The sequence below is a fragment of the Pelodiscus sinensis genome, chromosome 1 (assembly GCF_052426305.1).
Source record: "Pelodiscus sinensis isolate ZL-2025 chromosome 1, ASM5242630v1, whole genome shotgun sequence".
NCBI classification, from domain to species: domain Eukaryota; kingdom Metazoa; phylum Chordata; order Testudines; family Trionychidae; genus Pelodiscus; species Pelodiscus sinensis.
The window spans coordinates 292,408,143-292,431,193 of NC_143052.1; the positions used below are offsets into that span (position 1 = coordinate 292,408,143).

General features: G+C 43.8%; 2 protein-coding genes across 10 annotated transcripts in view; both read right to left on the bottom strand.

The window, feature by feature from the left end:
- ZC3H13 (zinc finger CCCH-type containing 13) overlaps window positions 1-5,298 on the bottom strand; it is a 61,272-nt gene extending 55,974 nt beyond the window's left edge. For 3 of the 9 annotated variants that reach the window (XM_089775475.1, XM_089775474.1, XM_089775476.1), the window contains exon 1: window positions 4,989-5,297. In XM_089775475.1, coding sequence (XP_089631601.1) covers window positions 4,989-5,275 — 287 coding nt within the window. In that variant the 5' untranslated portion in view covers window positions 5,276-5,297. Of the gene's footprint in view, window positions 1-4,988 lie in introns of all 9 variants that reach the window. The other 6 variants (XM_089775481.1, XM_089775479.1, XM_089775478.1 and 3 more) reach the window with 5 other exon arrangements.
- Window positions 5,299-6,972: 1,674 nt separating this feature from the next.
- The window catches only part of CPB2 (carboxypeptidase B2), a 30,735-nt gene continuing 14,656 nt past the window's right edge, over window positions 6,973-23,051 (bottom strand). The window contains exons 5-11 of the mRNA XM_006118002.5: window positions 20,698-20,799; window positions 19,709-19,813; window positions 18,358-18,468; window positions 14,078-14,168; window positions 10,692-10,894; window positions 7,416-7,500; window positions 6,973-7,287 (exon numbers count right to left, since the gene is read on the bottom strand). Of these exons, the coding sequence (XP_006118064.3) occupies window positions 7,103-7,287; window positions 7,416-7,500; window positions 10,692-10,894; window positions 14,078-14,168; window positions 18,358-18,468; window positions 19,709-19,813; window positions 20,698-20,799 (882 nt within the window). The 3' untranslated portion in view covers window positions 6,973-7,102. The remainder of the gene's footprint in view (window positions 7,288-7,415; window positions 7,501-10,691; window positions 10,895-14,077; window positions 14,169-18,357; window positions 18,469-19,708; window positions 19,814-20,697; window positions 20,800-23,051) is intronic.

The following is a 23,051-nucleotide window of genomic DNA, read 5'->3' on the forward strand; positions in this document are numbered from 1 at the left end:
TTTTAATAAAATAAAATTGTTATTTTCTTTTAAATTGTTGTTTTTTTATTACAATTGGAAGACTACACTCACAGGCTATGTCTAGACTAGCATGATTTTCCGCAAATGCTTTTAATGGAAAAGTTTTTCCGTTAAAAGAATTTGCGGAAAAGAGCGTCTAGATTGGCACGGACACTTTTGCGCAAAAGTACTTTTTGCGGAAAAGTGTCCGTGCCAATCTAGACGCGGTTTTGTGCAAGGAAGCCCCGATCGCCATTTTCGCCATTGGGGCTTTTTTGCGCAAAACACTTTTTAGCTGTCTAACTGGCCCTCTTGCGCAAAAGAGGGCTTTTTCCCCAAACAGAAGCAGCATAGTATTTTGCGCAAGAACACTGACAATCTTTAGATTAGATAGTCAGTGTTCTTGCGCCAATTCAAGCAGCCAGTGTAGACAGCTGGCAAGTTTTTACGGAAAAACTTGCCAGTCTAGACGCAGCAACAGAGTATTACTTAAGTAATTGCAGCTGCTACACTATGATACCATTCCGTGATTCGGGACAGAATAAAGTATACATTTAAATCAATAGTAACAAAATAGCCAGGGCTTGCCTAGCGGCAGTGAGCCCTGCTCGCCAGCCGCGCGGTTCTGTGCTCTGCGCATGTGCAGATCATTCTGCGCTGGCTCTTCTGGGTTATAATCTACTCGCCATGGGCGAGTAGATTACATTATTTGTTGAGCCCTGAATATAGCTATAGGTCAAATGTACTCCAACATTTTGATTTTGTAAAAATATGATTTAATGAAATTTAGGGTTAACAAAATGTTCACATGAAATGTTGGTGATTTATCTCTGATCTATTGTTTTAAAAAACAGAAAACCCAGACACTTTCCCTTGCTATAATAGTCTCCAGTTTCAACAGAAAAGCTAGCAATTGAGAATGGAAACTAGCTACAGGCTGAACCTCTGAAATCCGTGACTTTCTGGTCCGGCAACATCTGTGGTCCAGCATGGATGTTGCTGGACTGAAGAGCCCCAGAAGCTGGAAGCAGGTGCCAGCTGGGAGTCTAGAGGCTAGGAGCCCCAACTGAACCTAGGAAAATGACCCCAGGGAGATTCAGTGGGGGCAGCAGCGGCTGGGGAGTCATGGTCCAACTGCAGCAGGGCTGGTAGTAGCCGGGGAGCCCTGGCGGCAGTAGGGCCGAGCCCAGTGGCTACAAAGCAGAGATCAGAGCCTGAGCCCAGCAGTTGTCAGGGCCAGGAGCAGAGCCAGCAGCAGAGACAGGTGGCAAGCTGGCAGACCAGTGGCAAGGGAAACCCCATGGCCCAGCAAATTCCCTTGTTGACTGGTCCCGAGGATGCTGGACCAGGGAAGTCCAACCAGTATAAACAAAAGCGGCCCCCAAGTAGACTATTTTCATTATCTAAGTGTAATAGAAAAAACTAAAAGAACAAACGATAAAAAATATTTAGCCTTAATATAAGGTGGCACTAACAGGCAAGGCAATTTACATGTATTGCCTGATTATACAAATGTATTTGTTCAAGAACTCCTCCTAAGCATTAAGAGCTAGGATCACCAAGTTTGGTATGCAGCTTCCTCTTATAACGTATAGCAAGGTAAGGATTTGGTTGTGCCAGGATAACTGAATGTGCCTGGACAACTGAATGTGCCTGTTATATGATTGTAAAATGACCACAGAGGGGGAAGCAAAGGGCCAGAGAGAGGGATCGGGACAGATATAACCCCACTGGATGAGTAGGGGGCAGAGGTGGAGAAAGAGTAGGGATGTAAGCGACTAGTTGACTATCTGATAAGCAAAGGCTTACTGGATAGATGACTAGTCCCTCAATAAGTCTATCAGAGGCAGCAAAGGGTGGGTGGGCGAGTAGGAGCTGGTGCTGGAGGGAGCCATCTTAAAAGCTAGTTCCCCCAGCACAGTCTCCACAGGGGGTTTAGTGGGGATTGGGCAAGAGCTGGGAATCAGCTGATTCCTGGCTCGTGCCCAGTCCCAGATGCTGCGCCTCTGCTTTTTAAATGAAAAAAGAGCCTGCTAGCTCTTAATACATTTAAAAATCAGAAGCGCAGTGGAGGGGACCCAGCTTGAGCTGGGGCAGCTGATTCCTGGCTTGTGCCAGGTCCCCGCTCTGCACTCCAGCCTTTTTAATATTTAAGGCTGGTGTACAGTAAGGGGGACCCAGTGCGAGCTAGGAATCAGCCGTCTCAGCTTGCACCGGGTCCTCCTCGCTGCACACCAGCCTTTTAAATGTATTAAGAGCCAGCATGCTCTTAATACATTTAAAAGGCAGAGCTGAAGCGAGGCCAGCTCTCGGGGCTGGGAGCTACTCCCACTGTGCCTCCCTGCTTATCAACTAGTCGATTAACTGATTAAACTCAATTTAACATCCCTAAGAAAGAGACAGCTATTTACTATACATTACAGAGAGTTTGTGTGTCTGTCCTCCATCCAGGAAACATCCACCTCTGGATGGATCCGCTGCAGCAGCAATGAACTGGCACTTCTCACCTCACTCCAAGCTGCTACACTGAGAGAAAGCTGGGGCCGTCTTCCCTTCAGGGAAGCCTGCAAACTGAACCCCTCATCCTTAGCCCCAACCCACAACAATTAAATGAAGAGAAAAAACATAGGAGAGTTAAAGACCTGAGCAATGCTGGGTAAATCTTCTAGTTGAGAGATAATACCGGCATCTCTCCAAACATTAAGAGTAGAAAAGAAAAAGAAAAAGAAAAAGACACACACACTGGTCATCAACAGGTAGAATTGAACCTGCAGCCTTAGGGGCTAAAGCCATTGTGTCCTAAATGCCAAATGGCTCTTATCTAAGGCTATTGAGCAGACTTCACTCTCTCTCAGTAGTCTTTGTGCCCCTGGGTTATAGAGAGATAGCTAATTTTCAGATGCGTAACATACAAAAATTGTAATATCAACATAAAAGTTGAATCAAATTACCAGTCTTCAAGCTACACATGAAAACTGATGTCTGGCATTTAGCAAATAATTATGCAGAGTTTGGTTTTTACAACCCTCTGCTATGAACATGTCTTCTTATTTAAGTTAACTACACCTGTTCCTTTACACACAGCACTCCATTATAATCTTAAATATACAGACCAGTAATGGTAAGTAATTGACAGCAATGTGCTTACATTTCTGAATTAGGGTTGGCCTGATATTGGCAAAATGCAACAATTCATTCCCCAGGATTACAGCAAAGGGTAAAAAACAGATGCTGTCTTATAATGCATGTTTGGTATTTCACAATTAACCTGAAAAGGTAAGTCGTCCCCTCCCAAAACATCTTTTACGAGACTAAAGTCTTTAAATGCAACCAGCCAGTTCCCATTAGATCCCATTCAGTAGCAAACTACAGTACAGTAGAAGTCTGACTGCACAAGGTCTTGATTCCAATCCAAAGATTCAATCTAAAAACATATAATGGTTTAGGTCTAGTAAGGATCCAGTAGAGATACCTAGGCATGATGTTGGATACAAAAGAATCTATACTATTAGTCATACAGGTTCATAGCCTCAAAGATATTTAGGCACCCGACTCCTGTTGATTTCAACAGGAATCAGGCAACTAAATGCCTTTAAGATCCAGGCCATCAGTCTAAACTACAATTCTGGATGGGAGTCAATTATATGCATTTTTCAAGAAAAGGCTATTTTAGCACTAAGGTTCAGGATTTATTCTACCAGGGCTGACAAGCCCCAAACTCATCTAAAAAGGCTGACTACTATCAGCAGATGTTAAGAGCACAGCCCTTCAAATCTGCCCACATCCATGGGTGTGGATACCAATATCTGCAGCTCATTTTTGCAGACAGAATGTCAATATGGATACTAAGCATGTTAGCATGTACTCATTTACACGAGTAACTGATAAGTCCAGGTTTATCAGTTGATTATAATGGTTACACGCTCTTGCCCCCACTGCCTCTGTATCAGCAGCAAAAAGGGGGCGGAGGGACGACAGGAACTAGTGCTGGAGGAGAGCCAGCTTTTAAGCCAGCTCCAGGAGCTGCCTGCCCCCTCTCGCAGCAGCATGGGGGGAGGGGAGAGAGAGAGAGAGGAGAGGAGTCGGGAGCCAGTACAAACTGGAAGTCTACTGGCTCCCTGAGAGCTGTGCTGCTCCCCCCACAACTCTACTGCAACACAGGGGTACAAGTATGAGGGAAAGCAGCTATCAGAGACAGCAGACAGGTGGGGGATCCCGCTTGCCCACCTGCATGTAAACGTGCAATCGTTAAGAATTTCAGCCGTTACACGTTTACACAAATACGTTATTTTTAACACCCCTAAATTGGATACACATGCTGAATCCACGCAAGACTCTAATGAAGAAGACTCCCGTAGCCTGAAAGTCACAAAGGACAAAGATCGCGTGTCTGGGAGGCAACGAGACTCGCCAAGCAGGCTTCCCGTCTGCAAAGCATCAATCCCAGAGGACAGCAGGCCTAGTTAGCAGTTCCAGGGTAGCCGACTCGCGCGCTCATCAGCGCCGCGTCTGCCCCGCTTCTCCTCACAAACCACACGCCGCACAATCGGCAGCAGCCCCGCCCCCGCCCCCTCAGACTCTCCCCTCACAGACTGGGGCCGATCCGCCCCTCTCACAACCGCTTCCTCCCCTCCCCCCCCCCCCCGGGCCTAGTGCCCCTCCCAGCTACGCTCCGACTCCCCCCCCCCCCCATCCATCCCCGCGAGTCACGCCTGGACCCCCCTGCCCTCACAAAAGTCACATCCCCTCAGCCCATCGCTGTCCCGCGGCCTCTGCCAGGCCCGCGGGGCAGGAGGCTCTGCCCGCCCCGAGACACACACCCCGCCCCCCGCTCTGCGCACGGGCCTGCGTGGCCCCACCGGCCTGCTGCTGGCGGTGTGAGGGCGGGTCTGTTCCCCGGGGGCAGCCCCGCGCCGCCGCCACCGCCGCCGCCGCGCCCCTCCCCCGGCCGCCCAGAGCCGCCTTCCCCGCCGGGGCGCCACACTCACCTGCTCCTTCCGCTGCCTGCCCGCTCCCCGCCGCCTCCTCCGCCGCCGCCCGGGGCGGAGAGGGTGGGACGGGGCGAGGGGGGAGTCCGTCCTCCCGGGCCTGCGCGCGGAGCCACACGGGGAGGAAGACAAGGAGCGCGGCCCGCTCCGGCCACCGAACGGCGCTGCCCGAGCACGGGGGCTGCCGGGAAAGCAGCGCGACCCACCGGCCGGCCCCAGCGCCGCCGCCGCTGCTGCCGCCGTCGGGAGGAGGAGCTTCGGGCCGCCGGAAATCGCCTGGCCGCCATGATGGTGCGTGGCAGCGCAACTTCCGCCCGCGCAGGGCAACGGGGAGCCGGGGAAAGAGGAAGCGAGACGTCGGGGCTGAAATGGGGGGAGGGGCCTGGCCAGGAGAAGAGAAAAGGGAGGGGTGTGAAGCGAGGGGGGAGGGGTGTGAAGCGAGGGAAGAGAAAGGGGAGGGGTGTGACGTGAGGGGAAGGGGTATGAAGCGAGGGGGGAGGGGTGTGAGCAAGGGAAGAGAAAGGAGGAGTGTGAAGCGAGGGGGGAGGGGTGTGATCAGGGGAAGAGAAGGGGAGGGGTGTCAAGTGAGGGGGAGGGGCCTGGCCCGGAGAAGAGAAGGGGAGGGGTGTGAAGCGAGGGGGGAGGGGTATGATCAGGAAAAGAGAAAGGGGAGGGGTGTGAAGCGAGGGGGGAGGGGCATGATCAGGAAAAGAGAAAGGGGAGGGGTGTGAAGCGAGGGGGGAGGGGCATGATCAGGAAAAGAGAAAGGGGAGGGGTGTGAAGTGAGGGGGAGGGGCATGATCAGGAAAAGAGAAAAGGGAGGAGTGTGAAGCGAGGGGGGAGGGGCATGATCAGGAAAAGAGAAAGGGGAGGGGTGTGAAGTGAGGGTATGATCAGGGAAAGAGAAGGAAGGGTTTATATCATTTTAACTGCTGTTAAAGGGGTGTGCTAGGCTTCACTTGCTCCACCTCTCCTCTACCCCTCTCCCCAGATTTCACCCCACTCCACTTTTTCCCTCGAGGTTCTGCTCTTTCGCTGCTTGTTCCCACAACTTTGCCCCTGCTCTGCCTCTTCTGCCCAATGCCTTGCCCTCCATCATTCACTCTTCTGCCCCCCTTCACCCAATTGCTCACTGGATTGTCTCACACACACACACAGATACACACACCCTGGATCGACACGCTTTGCTCCAAGACTTGGACAGAAGCTGCTGCACTAGGACAAGGTGCCTGTGTGTAGTTAGGAGGTAGCCCTGACTAAGCAGGGACTGGCAAAAGGTTAATGACATGGTACCACCGCCAGCCCACAGTGCCTTTGGAGTTTTTATAGTCAGTCAGTATGTCTGATTGGACAGTGTCAGTGGTTCCCCTTTTCACCTAGACCTTCCCTACGCGTATGTCTTTAGTCTGTTCAGTTGCTGGACTAATTAGGAATATTGGACATTTGAACTGTATTGCATAGTAGTGAGAGGTTAGCTCAGTCATATGGTGTTGTTCCCCACTTCCATGATGACCTCAAAGGTGATTACCACCATCTTGGCCAAAACATGAGAGATTAATCCAGGGACTTCTAATGCTGGAAGTATAAGTAGCTACATTATGGCTACAGAGCCATGGCTCTCTAGCTGGGGTTGTAGATATTCAACCTTCTGAATCTAGCACAGAGAGGTACCTGAAACATATTCCTCAGTGGCTTACATAAGCATGTCAGATATAAATATTATTATTTGTTTTGAAATTATTCAGAATGTGTCCAAAAGCAAATACTAAAAGGGCACTAAAATGGGCCACATATATTTGAATATTATTTCATTGGGGAAGTTGAATTTGCACACTTGTAGTTTACTACCCTTCTTCTTCTACAAATGGCTACATTTAAGTAATAGCATGGTTGGAGGTGGTTTGTGAAGCAATTAATATGTGTGAAGGTGAAAGGTAGTAAATGAAACACTAATCTGTTGCCCCTAAATAACTAACAATTATAATAAAGCAGTAATTCATTCCTTTTATTTTTGCAAACTAAAAAGATGCACACTTCAGTGAATACCACTGCCAGTCAAGAACATGTAAATTACCAGCTAAAGCTGTGATATGCCATATTTAAAATATTGTACATTAAATATTGTTGAGAACGTGTAAAGCTATTATTTTGATACCACTAAGTGCTTCAATACAAGTGGGTTTAATTAGATTTGTAGGGAGCAAAAATCCATGTGTTCCTTTGTCCCGAAGTTCAAAGGTAAACGAATACTTAATGCCAAGATCATAAGCCCAGTCATCTGAACCTCCAGGAGCTAAATCTATAGGAGAAAGAGAAGGAAACATATTATTACCTGAAGCCATGGCCTAAGTCCTACACACAATGTGACATTGTGGTAGAAGAGAGGATATTCGGTCATATGATTACAGTACTAAAAGTGATACTTACAGATAGTTTGTGCGCCAGGGCCAGATTCATAAATTTTGTGAGTTGTTGTTCTGATAACATCAGCCACTCTGTTTGCCACAGATAACTGAAATCAACAAAATATTAATGTTTATAATGTAACAGTGTTTTACTCTGACTCTGTTAGGGCATTGTATTCATCAACTATGGGTACAATAAAGAGAATATGTTTACAACATGGTTGTCCCGAGACCTGGCTGCATTGCATTTTATAATGTGGACATGAAGATGTTGTTAAACATGGTTAGGTTAAAAATGAGTAATCCTGTGTTACCTTAGGGTTCGTCTGTCTACACTGCGCACTTATTTCAAAATAAGGTATTCCAGAAGAAATACTTTGAAATAGCTTATTTCAAAATAACACGTCTACATTACAGGGAAACCTCAAAATTAGCACGAGGGAGGCTTCCCTAATGTGGACATGCTACCTCGATTTAGAGCCCCAGGAGGCACTGGTGAGTAATCACTAGTTACTCATTCTGGTGACTGTCCCTGGGGAGGAGCTATTTTGGAATAGCAACAGTGGAGAGTCCACACTACTACTATTCTGAAATAGCTATTTCAGAATAGGCATTATTCCTTGTGGAATGAAGTTTACAGAAGTCGGAATAAGGAATTGCTATGTAGACGCTCTCATTGTTATTTCAATGGCTGTTATTCTGAAATAACACTGCTGTATTGATGCATCCTAAGGCTATGTCTAGACTGCATTGCTTTTTCAGGATACTAGAAGTCCAAGGAATGCGTCTGCTTTTTCAAAAATTTTCTCGAAAGAACAGACGCATTCTTTCATCATCCCTGTAAAAGTTGTTCTATGAGGAATAAGGGATGGCTCAAAAGAGCACTTTTTTCCGAAATGTGGTGTTGTGAAGACGCGCCATATTTAGGAAAAGCCTCTTTCTAAATTAAATTAAATATGCAATTTGTCTGGTGCAAATTGCGTATCTTTTTCCAATTTAAGAGTGCAGTCTAAACTTAGCCTTCGGGACTAACTCTCTCTCTCTCTTTATGTGTACGCGCAGACACATACACACAGCACGCATAGTATCTATGCTGTGACTGGACAGCAAACTATCACCAAATACATTGTTCTTTGTATATTTTTTATTTCCTGTCAAATATTGTTGAAGTAACATTTAACTATTTTAAATTAAAGTTAATGTGGAAGCATAAATAAAAAAGAATTTAATAACAAGCTGTGCACTGCTCTTGAACAATGAACTAGAATTAGTTTACAGGATGTTACATCTCTGCTTCACAGAGAAGGAGGTGATAAATCTATATTTTTATCTTGTTTCATAAATGTATTAGCTAGAATAAAAACATCTACAAGGGATATAAACCCTCAACTTTCAGGCCCGAAGATGGTCACCAATTGAGGGGGCTTAGGGAAGAAACTGAGAGCAAGTTATTTCATGACTGCTGCAGGATTTTTTCTCTCTCTTTTCTGTGAAAGATTTGGCACTGGTCACTGCTAGGAATAGAATACTGGAGTAGACAAACATCTGGTATGATCAAATATACCTATGTACTTCTATGTACCTACACTGTCATTTACAAAGTCTGTTAATTTAAAAAAAAGCTCACATTAAAGAGACAGTAACAGATCATTTTAAAATATTTGTTAGCAACCTTAGATCTTTGTGGAGAAAAAAGAGATGGAAATGAAGGCTGGATGCAACATGGAGGAGTAATTCCAAAAACCCATGTTGCTTCCTAGCCCCATGCGAGGTATGCTGTGGCATAAAGAATGTCATGAGACTGCCCAGGAAGGTTGTGAAAGCTCCTTTAACTGGAGGTTTTCAAAAAGAGGCAATCTGTAGGGTTGCCAGATGGTTTCAACAAAAATACCGGACACACTTGACATTACATCACAATCTACATTACATCTTATTTAGAAAATACTGGACATTTATATTTTCTCATTTATATTTTCTAAATTTGTTTCCTGAACAGAAAGCTCAAATACTGGACTGTCCAGTTCAAAACTGGACACCTGGTAACCCTAGCCATCTGTTTTGGATGGTTTTAGACACAACAAATCCTGCATCTTGGAAAGGTGGTTAAACTAGATGACCCTTGTAATTCCTTTTAACTCTAAGAATCAGTGTTTACTCTATTGATGTCCTGTGTCTCCACTTAGCAAGTCCCATGGAGAGAAAAACCTTTTTCCATTCTGTCAGACATTTCCTAATTCTTCCCTGGTCCAATGCAGGTTGCACTTGGAGTAAAGAACCCCTGTCCCACTTTCCGATGCATGGAAAGCATCAGGAAATTGGCCAAATGGAACAGAGAACTTGTGGGGCTTCTCTTCTTACTCCTTACCCTGGGAATTCTTCTTAGACTCTTCAGACACCCAAGTAGCCTAATTAGCCTGCACATACTGGCTAACTCCAACCTAGCCTGGATCATTTTTACAATCTAGATAAATCCATAGGCTTGCAGGCTAACCAGTAGTAAAAAAGAAGACGGTGTTCTTCACTTTCTATCGATTAATAGAAAGGGAGGTGATCCTATACAACTAGATTCTGCAGGGGTGAGGAGCCCTGATTATGTGGACCTCCAGAACTTCATAGAACTGGGTCTTCCTTTAACCAGGCCTTAGAAGACCTTTAACCCCAGGACCAGCAGACAACCTCATGACCTACAGAATCAAAGAGGCATTTGTCTTCCATGGGCTACCTGTGAGCTGCTGGTCGTCTTAAGGAACAGAGGGTCTGTAAAATAAGTCTTTTCTCTATCACACCATTAAGACCATTTAAAATAATTGCCATTGAAAACGTTTTAATTAAGGTTTCAGTTAAGGCTGCAGGTACATATCAATGTTACCAGTGCACATTCTTCAAGAGCAATATAGTTAAAGTTACAGACTCAGTAGGTCCAGATATGGGGGAAAATTAGAAGAAAGCTGAATGTATGGAAATGCTTTATTAAGGTGCCCAAGTTATCTTCACTTTGCTCTCTAAGCAATGCCTTGAAAATATGAGAAAGGCTGTCTTATCTATCCATCCATCCATCCATCCATCTTATTAGTCAGTGTCTTTCAAAACCAGAATACTTTCTTATAATCATAATTCTTGTGCCTAAATCCAGCTTCCTTGTGCTCTTAATACCCCTATCAAAAATTCTGTTTCCCAAATCTTGAACAGACTAAAAGCCTACTGAACACAGTCATTCCCGCTTTTCAGTAAATGTCCTGTCTTGCAAAGTGATGAAAATGAGAGATACAGATCACGCATAATAAATGGTAACACTAACCAGCTCATCATGGTCTTTACTTTTATTCTCAGTATAGGAATATGGAAACAGAACCATCTGTGAGTAAGAGTGCATAGTTATATATGCCTTAATGTGATTTTTATTCTTTTGGAGAAAATTAGCCACAGCTTTTACTTCTGGTTCAGACTCAGGGTAGGGCCCACAGTATATCTCACGACAATCATCATGAGAGGCACCTTTACCTGTAATAAAGCAGAGTATACATTATCACCTGTTGAGTTCTTACACACTGAATTGTCTCATGGCCCAGTGACAAAATAAAGCGTTAGAATGCTATACAAGTGAACATAGAATCTGGGACCCCCTTGGATGCATCAATACTACATTTATCATTATTGCACCATCGGGTCGGATTATCTAATGCCTTGCACCAGTTGTAAGTTTAAAAAAATTGGGGAAGGTACAGAAAAGGGGCAAAAAATTATTTAAGGCCTGGAGTAAATGCTGTACATTGAGAGACCTAAACAGCTCAATATGTTTAGCTGATCAAAAAGAAGTTTGAGAGATGACCTAATTACAGTTTAACGTACCTTCATGGGAAGAAAATATGGTTGCTTTAATCTAGCAGAGAAGGGTATGACAAGAACCAATGGCTGAAAACTGAAGCTATACGAATTCAAATTGGAAAGAAGTGACACATTTTGAACACCAAGGGTAATTTGCCTGTAGTTTGTTCCAACGGCTGTCCCCGACTTACGCGGATCCGACTTATGTCGGATCCGCACTTACGAACGGGGTTTTTCTCGCCCCGGAGCTCACGGGCGGCGGGTCACCACCCGTGTCCTCCAGAGCGAGAAAAGCTTCTCCCGGTCTCCCTGGTCTGCTGGGGGGGTCCAGCAAAGCCGCTGGACCCCCCAGCAGACCAGGGACACCCGAGCAAAGCTGCCCAGGTGGCGGGAGTCCCGCTGCCTGGGCGGCTTTGCTCGTTTGCCCCGGAGCAAAGCCGCCCAGGCAGCGGGACTCCCGCTGCCTGGGCGGCTTTGCTCCTGTCCCCCTGGTCTGCTGGGGGGGTCCAGCAAAGCCGCTGGACCCCCCCCTCCCCAGCAGACCAGGGACACCCGAGCAAAGCCGCCGCCTGGGCGGCTTTGCTCCCGGGCAAACGAGCAAAGCCGCCCAGGCGGCGGCTTTGCTCTGGTGTCCCTGGTCTGCTGGGGGGGTCCAGCGGCTTTGCTGGACCCCCCCAGCAGACCAGGAGGACAGGAGCAAAGCCTTGGAGCACGCCCGCAGCGGGACAGCCCGGGTGCGCTTGGGCTGTCCCGCTGCGGGCGTGCTCCTCGACTTTGCTCCTGTCCCCCTGGTCTGCTGGGGGGGGAGGGTGCAGCTAGTGCCCCCCCCAGCAGACCAGGCTTTTCTTGCCTACCCCTGGGGTAGAGCAGCTGGGGGCTGCTGGGTTGGTCCCGCAGCGCCGCTCCGGACCAACCCGGCAGCACCCCAGCTGCTCTGCCCCAGGCGTCCTGATTCAGCCGCTGCTGGTCAGTTTCAGCAGCGGCTGAATCAGGATGCCTGGGGCAGAGCAGCTGGGGTGCTGCTGGGTTGCTCCAGTAGCGCTGAGGACTGGAGCAACCCAGCAGCATCCCAGCTGCTCTGCCCCAGGCGTCCCCAAGTCAGCCGCTGCTGAAACTGACCAGCGGCTGACTATGGGAAGCCCGAGGCAGAGTTGCTCTGCCCCAGGCTTCCTGGAATCAGCCGCTGATCAGTTTCAGCAGTAGCTGACTTGGGGACTCCTGGGTTTCTTAAGTTGAATCTGTATGTAAGTCAGAACTGGCGTCCAGATTCAGCCGCGGTTGAAACTGATCAGTTTCAGCAGCGGCTGACGCCAGTTCCGACTTACATACAGATTCAACTTAAGAACAAACCTACAGTCCCTATCTTGTACGTAACCCAGGGACTGCCTGTACCAAGTGTAATGGTAGAACCTAGCCACTGTTCTCTGTCAGGTCTCAGCAGGTCCAGTATGTGGCAACAGTTGGCAGCTGCAGCTTTTCCCAGCTTCAGTAGTGGAGGCTGATTACCGCAGGCAACTGAACTTTTATTGTTGAGTCAGTTGTGCTGACTGGACACTACCAGGTTCCCTTTTTGAATGAACATTCCAGTGAAAAACCAGACACCTGGCAACCCTACTTGAGAGTACAGTGATTGTCTGGTTTCACCCAGACATGTGTAGAACCCAGGTTTGCTGTGTGGTGGGAGGAGGGGGGGGGGTTAATTACTATAGTAGCGGAGATAGGACTACCAGTTTTTCATCTCTTGTTCTGGAAGCATCTGCTGCTGCTTTATGTTAGTGTGTCCTGGTCCATAACTCCAACTGAAGCCAGTGGTAGTTGGACCTGCTCAACATCTCTGAAAATGAAGGCCTTCCCTTAAAGAGTGCCTCTATTCTGAACAATATTTCTGTAAAATTAAAATTGTTGGGATGCACTTTTATTATTTCACAGTGATAGTGTGTGTGATATGTTCAGTTTTTAAAATATAAGAATTATAACACTCAACCTTGTGATTAATTGCACTGGGTTCTTTCTGAATAATGTAGCATGTGAAGGCAATATTATATTGTGAGTTACACCTATACAGTCCTGTTACTCTCAATGGATTTCATTAAGGTGCACTTTGTTGAAGTGTAATAAAGAATTCTATTGATGTTCAAAAAAGAATAGAATCCAGTTTGGTTTACAAACTAATATTAGTTACCAAAGTCCTCTGATAGGACTCAGAACACATAAAAAGAAAATCTGTTGCATCTAAAGGTGCCCTTTTTGCCAAGTGATTTTTCAGAATAGAGCCACTCTCTAACCTCTGCATGTCTGTTTCCTCACTTATAAAATAGAGATGGTGGTGATTTATCTGCCTTATATGGTTGTGAAGCACCTTAAGTGCTTTGAAAATTAAGTATGCTGTATAAATCTCTGCTGTAATTAATATTCACAGCATACCAATTAACTATTATATAGCCTGTTTTCTCCAAGTTCTGTATTAATTATTTTATGTTTAATATACTTTTAAATCTATTTATATGGTCCTTCTCACCATAGCATCTTAGCAATACATAAACTTCAATTAATTTGTCCTCACCATACTCCTGTGAGGTAGAGAAGTTTCTTCATTCCCATTTTATGATGGGAAAACAAGCAAAAAGAGCTCAAGTGTCTTCCTGATAACCACATAGGAAATATGTAGCAAAGTTGGGAATTGTTCTTTGGACCCCAGAGCTGCTTATAAATGTTTTGATTAAGTTCATTACTAAGGGATATTATCTTTATATCAGAAATTATTATATGAATAGGTAAATAAAATATTTTGAATATGAAGAAATCTGAAAGTTAAAACTGAAATGTCTGTAATAAAATATAGAGAACATTGCATCGTACCACACCAGCCTGCATCAAAATTCCTGTTCATGTCAGTACCAATGCACCTGTTGTTTCCATGCCGTGAGCGGCTCTTCCTCCACATCCGATTCTGTGGACAGACACACAAAAATGTGGGTTTTCATAAAAATTTAGAAAAATGGATATCACTATTTCACTTGCTAGTGAAAATTTAACTTCTGACTGCACTCTAGCTGCCAAGGCTAGAAACCTTTGTTAATGAAGGGGAGCAAAGAAGCAAGATATTTAGGGAGCCCATAAAACCATATGCTAGTTATCTGCATAACCTTCAATAATGGAGATCCCACAACCTCCCTAGACAATTTGTTCTGGGCTGTGTCTAGACTGGCAAGTTTTTCTGCAAAATCATCTGCTTTTGCAGAAAAACTTGCCAGTTGTCTACACTGGCCGCTTGAATTTCCACAAAAGCACTGACGATCTCATGTAAGATTGTCAGTGCTTTTGCGGAAATACTATGCTGCTCCCATTCAGGCAAAAGTCTTTTTCCAAAAGACTTTTGCGCAAAAGGGCCAGTGTAGACAGCAGAGATTTCTTTTCCGCAAAAAAGCCCCGATCACGAAAATGGCGATCAGGGCTTTTTTGCACAAAACAAATATGAGCTGTCTACACTTTTGCACAAAAGGACTTTTGCCTGAACGGGAGCAGCATAGTATTTCCGCAAGAAGCACTGATTTCTTACATGAGATCGTCAGTGTTCTTGAGGAAATTCAAGCGGCCAGTGTAGACAGCTGTCAGGTTTTTCTGCAAAAGCAAGTGCTTTTGCGGAAAAACTTGCCAGTCTAGACACAGCCCTCATGTCTTGCTTACAACACTCCTGATGACACATCCCAGAATGATGTTCACTTTTTTGTTTTTGCCACAGTGTTTTACTGTTGACTCATGTTTAGTTTGTGTATCATTATAATCCTCAGACCCCCTTCCATGGTAATCCTTCCTAGCCATTAATTTCTCATTTTATATATTTGTTATTGTTTGTTCTTTCAGAAGTGGAATACTTTGTATTTGCTCTTACTGAATTTCATCGTGGTTGCTTCAGACCATTTCTCCACTTTGTCCAGATCATTTTGAATTTTAATCCTATCCTCCAAAGCACTTGCAACTCCTCATAGCTTGGTATTGTCCACAATTTTTATAAGTGTACTCAATATGCCATTATCTAAATTAATTATGAAGCTATTGAACAGAAGCAAGCCCAGGAGTGATCCCTTTGGGACCCCACTTTATATACCCTTCAAGCATGATTGTGAACCACTAATAACTACTCTCTGGAAATCATTTTCCAGCCACTTAAGTATCCATTTTATAGTAGCGCCATCCACATTTTATTTCCATAGTTTGTTTATGAGACGGTCATGTGAGATGGTATCAGAAGTCTTACTGAAGTCAAGATATAACACATCTATCTTTTCCTCCATCCCCGATGCTTATTATCCTGACAAAGAAAGTGATTAGGTTGGTTTGACACAATTTGTTCTTGATAAATCCATGTTGACTTGTTATTTATCACCTTATTATATTTTGGGTGTTTGAAAATGGATTGCTTAATTATTTATTCTGTTATCTTTCTAAATACTGAAATTCAGTAATTGTAAGCATACCTGATTGTGCTTGATATAATTATTCTGATTTGACTATAACTAGACTATACAAATAGTGGAGGATTCACAAAATTTTTCCAGAAACCAAAGTTGACAACTGCAAATCAAAACCACAGTTGAGCTCAATGCAAGATTTTGTTAAAAGACTTCTGAGGGATAATAATTAAGAGAATTTTGAAAGACACTGTTTAAAATAAAGATTGTACAATTTTTGCATAGAACAGGAAATTGCGATGTTCTTAGTCTCTATGGGTACATCTACACTTGTTCCCTAGTTTGAGCTAGGGATGCAAATGTAGGTGACCGAAATTGCTAATGAAGTGGGGATTTAAATATCCCGTGGTTCATTAGCATGATCTCGCCGGCGCATTACTCCGCTCAACAGCTGTTTCGAAGCAGGAAGTGCGCGCTGGGACGTGGTAGTTCGAACCAAAGCCCTTGGTTCGAACTAACGTTACTAGGAGTAACAAGGGCTTTCGTTTGAACAAGGGCTTTGGTTCGAACCACCGCATCCTGGCACGCATTTCCTGCTTCGAAACAGTTGTTGAGCAGAGTAACATGCCAGCGAGATCATGCTAATGAAGCGTGGGATATTTAAATCCCCGCTTCATTAGCAATTTCGGTCGCCTACATTTGCATCCCTAGCTTGAACTAGGGAGCAAGTGTAAACGTACCCTATTTGATCAAACTCTCATTGAGGTCCATGTGAGTTCACCCAGATAAACAAAATATAAAGCAGAATCTGAGTCAGTATTTTAGAATTTGGCTCCAGGATCCAAAAATTCTCCTTTTATCTTAATCTAACTCCATTGTTTTCAATAGTACTCTGCATTATAACTAGGAAGGGAACAACTACCCATATTTTCTGTATTCTAATGATAGAATTTTCATACACCAAACTCTTTTGCATGGCAGATTGAGACCCACTGGGTATATCATTAGGGTTGCCAACTTTCTAATCACGGAAAACCAAACACCCTTGTCCTGCCCCCTGCCTTGCCTCTTCCCCAAGTCCCATCCTTCGCTCACTCTAAACCTTCTTCTCCCATTGCTTGCTCTCCACCACACTAGCTCACGTGCTTATTTTCACCAGGCTGGGAGAAGAATTTGGGATGCAGGAGGGGAGGAGGGCTCTAACTGGTGGTGTGGGCACGGGTGGCATCAGGGATGAGAGGTGTGGGGAGGAAGAGTAGGCTCCTGGCTGGGAGGTGGGGCCAAGAGGTTCAAAATGTGGAAGAGAACTCTAGGATGAGGTGGGGTTGGGAATGTGGAAGAACATATTGGCTCTGGGCGGGGGGGTGGGCTCTGGAGTGTAGCCAGAAAGGGGTTCATGGTGCAGCAGAAGATTCTGGGTTGGAGTGTGGGAGGAGGTGAGGGCTCCAGCTGGGGGTGTGGGGCACTGGAGTGGGGCTGGGGATGAGGAGTGTAGGATGCAGAAAGGGGTGATGGGTGCAAGCTCTGGAAGGAAGTTTGGGTGTAGGAGGAGGTTCTGAGCTGGAGCGGGGTGGTCTAGGTTGGGGCACAGGCGGAGGTTCAGGGTGCGGGCTCCGGGTGATGCTTACCTCAGGCAGCTCCGGGAAGTGGGAACGTGCCCTCCAACCCCTAGATGCAAGGGTGGCTAGGGGGCTGTGGATGTTGCCCCCGCCCACAGTTACTGTCTCTGCAGTTCCAATTGGCTGCAGTTCCTGGCCAATGAGAGCTGTGGAGCCAGTGCTTGGGGCAGGTGCATCACATGGAACCCTTGTGGCCGCTGCTCTGCCTAGGAGCCAGAGGGACATTCTGGCTGCTTCTTAGGGGCCTGCCAGCTCTTCTGCACCTCTAGCCAGACTTTAGTGGCCCCGTCAGTGGTGCTAATCAAAGCTACCATGGTCCCTTTTCAACCAAGTTTTCCAATAAATAAAAGACACCTGATAATCCTATATATCATGTGTAGAGTCTATTAATTGTGGATGCAACTTGTAGCCTGCAAAGGCTGCATATATAAAGCTGAACATACACAAACAGAGGGTGGATTGAGGCCTTTTAAAAATATATAGTCCAAAATTTACAGATAAGGAGGAGAGATGTTTCTGCTTAAAAATGGAATCTGGGAGCTAAGTAAAAGGATGCATTAATAAAGCAAATAAATCATTCGACCTCTAGGAGCCTTGAACCTTCTGTTCACTGCGACTAAGTAAAATACCTGATAAGCCACTGGGATGTTGTCTGAGCTTACCTGTTACTCATTTGTCTGCTTGAAACAAAAAGTACTATGGAACATGGAAAACTATGCTGTCTGGCCTTACACCACTAAAAGGAGAAATAAACTGTTCAGTCAGGCTTTTCTGCCTTATGGTGGATTGTCATAGTATTGGCAGTCCTGTGGATTGACATATTACCATAATCATCACCTGACATCCAAAAAAAATGAAATTACAGGATGAGATCTAAGCCTTGGTTTGACCTGGGATCTGTAAATTAAAATTGCATCTTTGTAGTAACTATTGTGGTCTATGAAGGGACAGAGAAATTCCAAACTCCAGTAAAGAGGTTTGGGCTCAAAACTGCCAAGTGACACTTTGGAAAGTATGCCTTTAAATCTGTTCAATATACCAGCTTTCACAATACTCATGAATAACATGCTGGAATGTTCCACATGCCGTCTGGAAACCTTCTACTTACAGTGGTCCACGTGTATTCATAGCCATCTACATTCATCACAGGCATGACGTAGAAATCAAGATGCCGCAGAAGTCTTGCCATAATTGGATCTTTCACATGGAACTGGGTTGCCTATAGAACACGATGAGAACTTGTTCATGATGTCTATAATAATGTTTCCTCACCATCCTTGAAAGATACCTGAGAGGTCTTCAGTTGTCCCTATGTAAAGTAATAGTGTGATGGTGGCATCAGTCCAGCTCCTGGAGGGCAAATACATCACAGAAGTCGCCACTACAGCCAACACTTCAGTGTGCACAAAAAGGCTTGGAATTCAATTAATTTGGAGACTCAACTGTCCGCTTACCCAGTTGGGTGGTCCCACTAAGTCAAGACTGAGATACCAGGTATATTGCAATGGCATGACATCAGTATAGCTGGTCATCCTTTGACCAACAGCAAGAGGTTAATTAGCATTAGCTCTTAAGGGGGTATTTAAGGCTGTCCTTTTCAAAGGGGCTTGATGGATTTAACTGCCCAAATCCTGTTGACCTTTAAAGAGATTTTGGTACCTAACTCCCAGAGACTCTTTTGAAAGCGCTATCTAAGCTCCTTAACATTCTGCAGCCTTGCTGATTTCAGTGGAGTTTTATACATGTTAACCAAGGACTGAAGTTATGTTTACTCTCATGTTTATTCTGATGCCTTTTCTCCATATATCATTCAGCTCCTGGGTAGACAGACTATTATTCCCCTTCTAATTGGGTAATCCTGCCTTTAGACTTTACCACTAAAATGCGCTCTTAGGGTATGTCTGAACTGTCGAACAGGAGAGAGAAATTCCATATGGAGGAGACATACCCATGATAACTCTGATCGAGCTAGTGCACTAATAATAATGTAGCCATAGTGGCTGAAGGAGCTGGCTACCCTGAGTATGATACCATCCAAGATGTCAGGCACATACTCAGGACAGTTAGCCCCTTGTGCCATTCATACCATCATAGCTACACGTCTATTTTTAGCGCACTAGTTCAGTCAGAGCTAGCATGGGTATGTCTCTTCCAACTCCAAGTATAGACATAGACTTAGTTTGAAATATAATTATCTATGTTCTCCACCCCTGATCATTTCATAAATATGAAAGACTTGGTCCAACTTAGTGCTGGTGCTTTGAAAAATGTACTTTTATATCTGCTGTAAGAACTGAGAATCTCTTTTTAATCTTTGGCTCATACAAATACTTTATTTTTCAGTGCCTTGGCATTATACTGAATAGGAAGTTGTTGAAATAGAGCACAGTTTGCAAGAGAAAGAAAATAGGATCAAGGTATTTTGTTTTGTTTAAAATATTGGAATGAAATCTACTCACATGTCCTACGAACCAAAGGCAGAAAGCAGGAGCAATCCATTCCCTTGCATGGATTCCACAGTCAATCCATATGGCACCTTTTGGTATTCCGTCTCTCTTAGAAAGCTGACAAAATAATATGATATGTTTAAGTCTTTAAGAAAGTTGTAGATTTTTGTTTTGTTTCAAGAGCTGTGACCACAGTTTGTTAAAGTTGTGGTTTTGGTGCAGTCAGCATGTCATGGCACTAAGCAGACATGCCTCTGGAAGTCTAGTTTCAGGTTTTGCCTCAACCAGTTTCTGTAAGGAATGAAAACCACTCTCTGGGTACCGCCACCGGAACACCTCCCTCAGTGCACACCGACATGTAAGCTCCAGCACCTTCTTCCAAGGCATGCAGCGTTCCAAAGCAGGGCAGCAGCACAAAAACACATGATGTATCCTATTGTGACCTCAAAGGCAACCATGACAGAAGGGCAGTTGTCCAAATTTTAGTGAGTGCCATTGCAATGTGGTGCACAGAGTCACAACACCACTCAAATTTGTGGCAACTATAATGTTTCTCCTAAAAAATTGTGCCCTGCAAATTTCTTTCAGCCTTATATGTGTTGAGAATAGAAATAGAATAGTAAACAAAAAGAAGAAAGAGAGACAAGAAAAGGAAGTGATCTTTCTTGCATGGAATTCTCAAGGTGACAATGGGCTGGATATTGATCTTGCACTAGTTTAAATATGCAGTATTTCAACTGACTTACTATCGCGCAAAGGAGAAACATATTTGACCTGTTTTATATGCCAAAGTTCAGTGGCACCCTGTTTACTTTTGGGAGGGGAAGAAAGGAACATTTACACAACTAAAAAAAAATGCAAACAAAAAAAGAGCATATTTTTCTATTTAAAAAAAATCAGAATGAGCTACCAGAACCATTTTTTAAATTCTCTCTGACAAAACCTATACCTGTAATTTAAATGTCTAAAGAAAAAGATTGCACATTAATTCATAACTGTACCTTCAATATATAAAGTGGGCGTTTCTCAAATGAGGATCCAATATATATTTTCTGGAGCATATCAGCATTCATCTCAGTTATAGCTTCCATCCAAGCATATATCTATACAGATGAAGTGTATCAGTTAGCAAATATAATTTCAGTTTCGAAGTCTCCAGCCCCAATTCATCATTCCACACACAGGAGAATTTCCCACTGAAATAAATGGGAGATTTCCCCTTCAGTGCATAGAATGCTTGACTGTGCTTTCTTTTTAGAAAAGGAAGGAGGGATTTTTCCAAAGTGCTTACATGACTTCCCTGCACATTTGTGTCCCATCAACAATCAGTGGCTAATTATCTATAGCCAGCTTTTCTATCTGAGACAATTTGAGTGACAGAAGAAGAACAAGATTGGTGAGATACTAACATAAGTTGGTCCAATAAAAGATATTAAGAGAGATAAGCTTTTGAGCTACACAGAGCTCTTCTTCTGGTCTGGGAAAAGTACTAAATAATGTCACAGTTGAATACAAGCTTGAGTGGATAGTTTAAGTAGTTGGAACATATTCAAGGTGAATTAGCCTGAAATAATACAATCAATACATGATAGCTTGATGATAGGTTTCTTTAAAAGCTTTCTGGATAGGGGAGAAAAGGCAGAACACTCTTTTTCATAATTTTTTCAGACCTTTTGAAGGCAATATTTAAAACCAAAGAATGAAAAGTGTTGTACTGAACGAAGTAAGGGAGCTTGGAAGAATGTCAACCAAGTATTCATTAACATTTGCGGGTGGTAGGGGAGGATATTAACTGAACATAGAAAGAAGTTAAATATTTTGAGCCTTGTTTTCAAAATGGGGTGTTTGGAGAAATACAGGCATATTTGTATACCTAATTTGCATGCACAAATCAAGTAATTGAATATGCAAATAGACAGTACACACTTCTCACCAACCAAATGCATGCATCATTGCCTGATTTGCACGTACATTCATAGTAATTTGTGCGTGCATTTTCATGTAGTTAAATGAAAATTGAAAAGCAGACACTTTCTGACAGCTTTCTTGAATATATGTTATTTCATGAGACATAAAATCAACTAGAGCAGATATATTGTGTTCTTAATTTAATTTCCAGTGTGTTGACCTTTCATTTTTTAACTTAATTAGAAAACGTGTGGAAACTGTTAATAAAGTTATTAGTACAGAACTTTATGATTCATCTGTTCTTTCCCTGCTCCACCACAGAAACCCTAAACAAAACACCGCAAGACCAAATTAGGAAAGGCACTAAAATACGATTATACTAGGATAAGTTATCAAGGGCCTAACCATTTAGTTCAAACTATATTTTTACGCAGTTCATTACACCAGTAAAATACTTATAAGATATTATACACGGAACATAGTTTTTTAAGTAGTTCTTATGTTTCTCCTCCATGATTTTGAAAAAAAAAATTCACTCATCCCTGATTATACATGGTGCCAATAGCATTGCATATTTATTAATGTTGCTTGACACTTCCTATTATAAGATCCTACTTTCAGTTGCTTATAATTGTGTCAAACTAAAAGTTTGGGCTGAAATTTTACATGCCAAGTGTCAGACACAGGCGGATTTAAAAAAAAAACTAGCCAAAAATGACTCCACTGTTTCCCAAAAAGGCCTGAAGAAAATGTTGTTTGGTGCATGCTAAAAAATTCTAGTTACCTTTTTAATGTTTTTCTTAGTGTTTTAGCACCCCCATATTTGGAAGAGAGACCTGAAATTTGGCAAGGGGTGATCTTTGTGTCAAAGATGTACTTTTGGTTTGGCCATCCCTGTGAAAATCCTCTCAGTCCTAAATGAAAATGATTAGAACTGTTTAAAAGAATTACAGAAATCACAGATGGAAAAAGAGAGATTTAACACATGCAGCAGGTCATCTAGCATATCTTTTTGCAGCAGCATATTAAAAAAGAAAGAGAAACATACTTATTTCTTTGCATTTTGTAGCCTATCAAGTTATTTTCCTATCATGCTAATAATATGTTTGTATCAATTTAGATTAATTCGGTAATAGTTAAAAACTCTAATTTAGGCTGCTAATACTAACCCAGCAGCACTCAACTCCTTGGGGGAGGGCTTTGCCATTAACCCACCTGGGTACAGTACAGCCCAGCCCTAGGCTGCCTGGTGAGTCGGGTTCCCCTGGAGTGCAGTGGCTCCTGCTCTAGAGTATAACAAGATGGTACAGCCTCTGAATGCACTTTCCAATGTGTGCCATATCTGCATTACAATCAATTAAAAGACAGGCTTGCACTTGAATGAGAGAACATACATAAGCTCACAGTCCAGGTCAAGTAATATGGGGTTATATTTTATCTTTTATCC